The 7,944-nt window shown below is 36.6% G+C and overlaps 1 protein-coding gene across 1 annotated transcript in view; it reads right to left on the reverse strand.

The window, feature by feature from the left end:
- Positions 1 to 4,619: 4,619 nt before the first annotated feature.
- rtbdn (retbindin) overlaps positions 4,620 to 7,944 on the reverse strand; it is a gene marked incomplete at its 3' end in the record, with an annotated part of 14,412 nt that continues 11,087 nt past the window's right edge. Inside the window, 1 exon segment of the mRNA XM_014008890.1 lies at positions 4,620 to 5,171. Coding sequence (XP_013864344.1) covers positions 4,824 to 5,171 — 348 coding nt within the window.

The following is a 7,944-nucleotide window of genomic DNA, read 5'->3' on the forward strand; positions in this document are numbered from 1 at the left end:
TTACATATTTTGCATAATTGTTTATGAGTTGAAATTCTGCCCTCCTGCAGGTTGTGCTCCAGGAGGACACTAGTGGATGAATACTGGAACTGACAAACTCTAGATCCCCAACAATACAGTGTTTAAAACAAGTTTGTTAATAAAATGTAAATTCCTATGCTAAACAAATGTAATAATTATCAAATAGTGAATAAAAGTGAGGAAAAACATTCTAAAAGTTTTTTTTTTTTACATATTTTGCATAATTGTTTATGAGTTGAAAGTGGGGGTCCCTGGCTGCAAACTAAAGCTGTTTGGGGGGCCACAGCATGGGAATGTTTGGGAAGCCCTGGTTTAAATTGTTCCAAGTTTTTTGAATGATGTGACAGATGTAAAGTATATCTGAGGTTTGGTTTTCCTCTTCATTTTATCATATTTTTGACAGTTTCTTGCACATTTTTATRCCCGTTGTTTGATGAATCACTACCAGAAGTTCTTCTGTTCCCAGTCAAACCATGTTTTGATGAAAAATTAACTTTTTTTTGTTTCAAAATGGAAAAAGAACAAGGATTGTGAACAGAATTATAAAGATGCATCAGTGCTTTTCATTTGCTCATTTAATAACTCTCCAGTCTTCATTTATGTGGACATTCTTRCTGAACGTTTCCTCACAATCAGATGTGAACATATGGATGCCTCKCCCAATTGGGACGATGTGAGTGACAGTTGTGTAGGTGGGAGGARGAACTTGTCATGATGTACTTGAAAATTAGGTTTTAAAAGCAGTGATATTCTTAAAACAATCATTAATATACGGAAAAGCTTTTAACACCAAAACTGCAGATGAATAATTCCCCAGACATGGTGAAGGTGTAACAGACATAAATTTGATTAAAAGAGGGTTTTTTTCAGTTAGAAAATTATAAGACAAAGCTTCCAGTTTTTAGATAAAAGTGTTTTTTTTTAGTGATGTACAGCATTTGAATGCAGCCAGTAGTTGTGGGAGCGAACAGGAAGAATATAAAGGAGGATCTGCAGTTTTCTGATCYATGAGGAGAGATACCACTCAGGGCTCTGCTCAGCAGGAGGAGATGTGATGAGAGGAGTTCACAGCAGCATTTCTAAGCAGGATGACAAATTTTGAAGAAAAAAAGTTTAAAGACTGGATGTTGAATTCTTTAATGATAAAAAAAAATTAAGAACTTCTGATCATTAAAGGGTGCCTTTAATTTAAAATTAACTGAGATTCCTAAAGCCACAATTCATGTCAAAGTTTCAAGATAATATTATGTGAAATGTTTGCAGTCAAAGTACTGTATGTGATGAGGATGAGGCTCAGCTACTACCATAAAAATGTTTGCTCAGTATCTGAAAAAAATGACTGAGTTTTAGTAATTGCTGCTACTGTTGTGCAAAGCAGACATCTTAACAGTGACTCTTAAATTTATCCAAGATCCATCCAGCGGTTCATAAAATATTTTGCYGACAGACAAATTTTTCTAATGCTTTAATTCAAGCACATCACTCACATTTACATGAAAAGATTCATTAWTTAAAGGTAAACAACACAATTATTTGCTCAGTGTGTTTAAATCTCTTGAAGTGGAACTGTGTGGCAAAGTTCTGAACATTCAGTATCTTATCTGTTGTTGATAGCTCTTTAAACTACTTCAATTTGGAAAAAAAACAGAAAATTTTTTTTATTTAACCAGGCAAATCACGTTGATATCACAGATATTCTTTTACAAGTGAGGCCTGAATGAAGGCAGCCTAACGTGCATGTTTTTATCTTAAACTTTAACTTTACTGAAATGTTGCAATAAATCTTCAGGAAAAAGTTTTCATGAATGATGACAGAGGAAGTGAATTTGGCAATAACGATAATAATAATAATGATAATAATAATAATAATAAATTAAACAAAAGGGAAGGCTAAAAAAGTTGCAGAGAAAATGTTTCTATCAGGTTCTGTTAGAGAATCAACGAGTTTATTAAAGAGTTTATTAAAGAGTTTATTAAAGAGTTTATTAAAGAGTTTATTAAAGAGTTTACACAGAGTTTCTTTATTTAGCTGTTTGTAATACAGTACATCCTGCTGTTCATGTTAGGTTATTTTTATTTCATTTTAAGATGGTGCAAATGAGATTTTTTTTCTGGATTATCCTGACATAATAAATTATAAGATTGAACGAGTGGGATTCTGAATTCTAAAGTCACACAGTGAATTTACATTCTAAAAGATAATGCTGCTGAATCACTGTTTATGAAAAAGATAAAATAAACTAGAAAAGTTTTAATTTCTGTGATAATCTTGTGTGAAAGCTGAGCACAGAATGACTGCTGAAATATGCTGAGAAAGCTCAAACTATGCTAAAAGTCGTGTCACACTATGAAGTTTTAGACAACTTGTGAAAAATTTAAAGACATCTATGGTGAAGATAGAATCAAAAAATCAACAGGAAGCTTCTTTTTGGCGTGTACACACTGTATTTCTAACAATTCTAAACTAAAAGTAGAACATGAAGACATGAACGCAGACACGGTGAAACTGAATATTTCTGAACTGAGGAGACCACACTGTATATTGGGAAAAATTTTGTAAATAAAGATTACAAAAGTTACAAAAACCAAAAGTCCTTTACTGAATGACTAAAATAGTACAAAGTATGAAGAAATAGTTAGATTGAAAAAACCTGCATGTAAAATTTCAAATAACGAAAACGTAATAAAACAAAACGTTATCAGGTTACAAAGTTGTAACTAAAAAACTTTCCATTATTTTGGTGGATTTACATGAAAAGAGCCGAAGTGACATTAAGAATATTGTCTTTATTCCAGTAAACTTATCATACAATCAGACAAATCAGTTTTTATCCTTGTGTTTTTTATCTTTCCTTTTGTACAAAACATTTACATCTAACAGTGTAACTCATCATTCTACAAAATGACACAGTTATAAAAGAAACTGATGAAGGAGCCATACATGACCCGACCCGCTGCCTGTGTGGATTTATCCCAGTAAACCTGGAGGTTCAGCCTTCACGCAAGAATTAAACTCATTACCGGATCGGACCGAACCGGACCGGACTGGACCGGATGGCTCAGATTCAGGCCAGTTGTCTGTCGGAAACATCTGTGTGACATTCATTGTTACGACTACACAGTGTGACTACTGAACAACAAGCAGACCGAACATCATCACAGTCATTGAACAAGACTAACAACAAGAAGAGAGTCAGGAGCTGAGGGTCAGGGGCAGACGTGGATGTTTAGAAATTTTTCTTAGAATTAAAAGAATCATCCATTTTTAAGTGGGGTTCTGTGGAAAGGTTATCAGCAGTAAAGTCTTACCTGTTGTAGATAACTCGCCGAATGACCTCAGATTGAAAATAGTTGAATTCTGTACAGACTGACAAGCTAACTGTAAAGGTTTGGCTTTGTTTCTTTCCTATGTTTTATTTCTTGTGTTTCTATATTTCCCCAGTGTGTCTTTGTGTAACAACTTCCTGATTTCTGTTCTGGTCCTCCTACTCTCACCTGTTCCCAGTGGTCTCTTTCACAGCTGTCAGTGGTTTGTGTTCGTTAAGGTTCCTCCTGTGTAATATCAGGGCTGAACTGTGTGCCTGTGTTCCTCCCAATGTTCCCTCATTGACGTTTTTGTAAATAGTTTTCGTTACTTATTTCGATAAAAGTCTTTTTGCTTTTTTACTGAGTCTCTTCAAGCTTGTCTGTGCTTGGTTTTCAAACTAACCATTAGCCTTGACACTTACAAGCCGAAATGGATTTCTGCCATCTTGAAACAACTCCAATCTTGTCAGAACCATCTGTTGTCAATTTCTCATGAAACAGTTATTTTCTTAGAATATACAGTATAGTGATTTACACATCAAACACTGGTAGTAACAACTAGCTGTAGCACAAAATAAACATGTTAGATATAAAATCTGATAGCAGTGTAAATGTTTAAATATAATCATTTGAATAAATCCCTATGAAATTCTGATTTAGTTGTTTTTTCTCCAAAGTAAATGATGAAGTTGGCGTCAGGCCTCGGAGGAGGTGTTACATCCAGTGTTACAGTTAGCTGCTGCTGCAAGGACTTGCTTTTGCAAATAACTATAAGATTCTAAGTGAATACATGTGTAATGTGAACTTCACGACCATGTAAAGATTGGTAAGTTAGTATGAATCACTATGAGATTTAGAGACGGGAATTGTTAAAAGATGGCCACCTCAGTCTTAGCTGCATTAGCTCATCAATCCAGACACATTAAAACTATTTCTCCAAACTGAGGTTGTTTCAAAGTGCTATCTACGACAGGTAAGATATTTGCTATTCATACACTTTCCACCGAGTTTCACTTAAAATAGTTGAAATATCTCTTCGAGGTTGACGTGTTGGATCTACTCTGACATGCTAACACAACAGGGTTTTACCTCATGTAAGACATGTGTTTTATTATTTTATGTTGAGTTGATTTGAACCTTTAAATCATTTATAACTTTTCTCACTGTTCAAACATTTGATATGTGGTTTCACTGTGAAGCTCATCAGTCTCACTTACAGCAGATAAATATAGTTTCAGATCATTCAGACCAAAAAAAATGTTTTTTTGTTTTTAAATTTAACCTTTATTTTGCCAGGCTGACATTGTAAATAAGAAGTTATTCTTAATGTTTTGCCTGGTAAAATAAAGGTTAAATAAAAATAAAGTAAATAAAATAAAAAAAATGTGATGAAGAAAACAAGTTTGTTAGGTCGAGTCAGAAGAAAACGATTACAGCACAGTTTTAACATTGTGCATCAGGAACTACTCATCTCTAAACACACATCCAGCTACCATCTACAGTCCGCTCCCACTCCCCTCCACGTCCTCGATCTCCACCGAGCGCTTGCGCAGCACCGAGTTGCCCTTCCTGCCGCTCTTGGCCCGCTCGGGCAGCTTGGCCTTGCAGGGGGCCCGGTACTGTGGCAAGCCCGTCTTGGTGGTATCCAGTTCCTCCGGGTCGTCCTGCTGGGCCCTGAGGGCGGCGATCACGTCCTTGTCTGAGGGACTGAGGGTCAGGCAGCCACAGGGGCGACCCTCTGCCCCTGAGTCTCCGGCTTCCATCACCTCCTGGGGGTCATCCTCCACCGTCATGAAGGCGTCACCCCACAGGCTCTCACAGAGGTCTCTGCCATGCTGGTACATCTRAAGACATACAAACCCACTTAGATGAACTCAGTAAAATATCAGTCACCATCAGTTTAATATTGGTCAAAATTAGAAAATAATATTATGCTCACATTCAATTCTAAAAGATCTTATGCTCAGAATATGTGTTATAAATGACTCTCAGCTACCACCACATCAAATTTTAGCTCAGTATCGGCAAAGATGACTGAGTTAGCATATTTTTTGTGTTGTCTAACATCGATTAGCTGTAGCTGCTAGCTTGAGTTAGATTCACTCCGAAAGTTAATTAGCTCTATAGGAATGTCAAATGATACATTTCTAATAGTTTCATTCAAATCAGTCCAGTGGTACACAAGATAATTTGCTAACAGACAAACAAGTTTTACTACAACAGTTAAGACCAAATAATGTTTCAGAAGTTTTATGCAATGTGCAGTGCTTGAAATATATGAGGATGACTTTCAGCTAGTACCACACTAAATCAGAGCTTAATACTATATTTAAAAGCGACAGATTTGTTCCCATATAGTGTTTTTTTAAGTCAGCTGTCTGTGGCGGCCATCTTTAATGATCATTTAATGATCATCATCTTTAATGTGTTAATCAGCTGCAGACGTGAGAGTTCGTCCAGTGATTCAGTCATGAGACATTTTGCTAACAGTACAAATGAACTCACACACACACATGTTTGTTCTTCTATTCTCATGGGGACTTTGTATTGACTTCTTTTCATTTTCTGGTCATTTCTATAGCCTGACCCTGACCCCTAAACCTAGCCTAAGCTCAATTTACACCTTAATCCKACAGTAGGTCCTTCACAAGAATGTATATACTGGGAAAATGGTCAGACGTTGTACCCACAAGGTAACAAAAACTTACACAAACACACATTATCACTAACTTCATCTTCAGCTGCAGGTAATAAAAATAACTTTTGAATCTGAATAATAAAAAGCTCATGCACAACCAGCGGTACAATGCAAATGTTATGTCTTCAGTTATCTGAGCAAGGCTCTTCAGTGATTTACAGAGAAAGCACAACATGTGGTTAGAATGATGCATCTTATAACTGATCATCAAACATGGTTTCAGACATTTGAGTTTGAGTTTAGTGAATGAAGTGCTCTTCCACATTGATTTCCCAGCACCATCAGTAAGTGAGCAGGCAGATTATTAAAATTGATTAGATGAAGGTTAATTGATAATATTAAAGGTAATCAAGATGGATACTGTTGGCTGTACAAACAATTTGCTTTTATAACAAACTCAGAGACCCTCACTAAACACTATAAGGATACAGCAGCTTTGGGTTTCATTCTGAGTGATTCCTTCAGAGATTTAAGTTTGATTTTCCTGGAGCCTGAACTAAATAGAAATCTGTTTTTCCTCACAGCTTAACACTGAGTCCTCCTAATGCTTGCCCCACCACCACCAGAGAGAGCCTGCACCTCCAGCGTTACATAAACATCCACAGAAATAATTGATTCTGCCCTTTTGCGAGGCAGCTCTGGCCCTGAAAACAATTTGCCTCGGCCAGGTGTTGGAGGACGTTTGCCAGCTGCTTGCCTCRACTTCAACAACCTTGAGTTTTGAATCCAAACACACAAACATAGACTTAGACAGATGGACGGATGGATCCAAACCATGCACAGAGGAGACTTTCAGAAGAGTTTTCTGTTGTTTTCTGAAAATACATTAATTAGAAAAAAAGGCTTTTGAAGAAAACTTCAGTCGTGTTGTTTGAAGGTATTTTTTAATCAGATATGTTTGGGGAATAAACGGGTCATTTTCAGCTCTTCGGTTGTAAAGATTGCCACTGACAACTTTAGAAAACATTTAAAAAGCAAAGAAGTGTGTGGAAATATAGTTGTTTATTACTAACACAACCAGTGGCAGAGCCAGACATTTTTCTCAGGCGTGGCCAGACTGGGACCACTACTCATACAGGGGTGGCCAGGAAAATTACATGTTTTTTTTTATCTGAAAGTTTTCTGCAGATCTTTGTGTTTTTGTCATTTCCTCATGTCCTTATACAGGCAGTGACTATCTTATAAACAAAGGCATCAGAACCATTTTAAAAGTGTGGGGACACACTGTTGGGGGGTCTGGGGGTCATCCCCCAGAAAATTTTGGATGAAATAGATGCCATTTCCTGCATTCTGGTGTATTTTATCAAGTTGTTAAACATACTTTTACCTACTTAAATTAACACTTGATTTAATTACTTCAGAGACAGATTTTTCATTAAACTAGTTCCATCATCCTGTTTTTAAACTCACTGCTGWGGCTGAGATAAGGTTAATTAGTCACAATTTATCATATCCAATGACTTTAGGGGTGCTTTTTATTTTTATATTGTTTATTGATTTATTTTCAATTGTAACACATGTCATTGTGCCAAATAATGATGACCCTGTTGCATGTTTAAAGGGGTAAAATAATGTAGAATCAACTTTTTTGAGTTTTATATCATGTTATAATGTTATACTCTCATAAAAAACATGCCCAAAGCCTTGCTTTGACTCATTCATGCATGTTTGAGAAATCCTGCAGTGTTTTTAGGCAGCCATGCTGAGGAGCAAAATGACAAGTGGGGACCAGAAATGCCTTTTGGTACCAGAAACGCCTCTGGGACGTGTCTTTAAGCCAAGTAGGGGTCTCTGCGGACGAGTGGGCGTGTCCCAATGAAAGGCGATTCTAAAGCGACACACCTGATTTGACTGACTTTTTTAAAGGGACACACCTGACTAGACAAGCAAAAAAAGGGGCGACACCATACGGCACCACC

The sequence above is a fragment of the Austrofundulus limnaeus genome, unplaced genomic scaffold, assembly GCF_001266775.1.
Source record: "Austrofundulus limnaeus strain Quisiro unplaced genomic scaffold, Austrofundulus_limnaeus-1.0 Scaffold53, whole genome shotgun sequence".
NCBI lineage: Eukaryota > Metazoa > Chordata > Actinopteri > Cyprinodontiformes > Rivulidae > Austrofundulus > Austrofundulus limnaeus.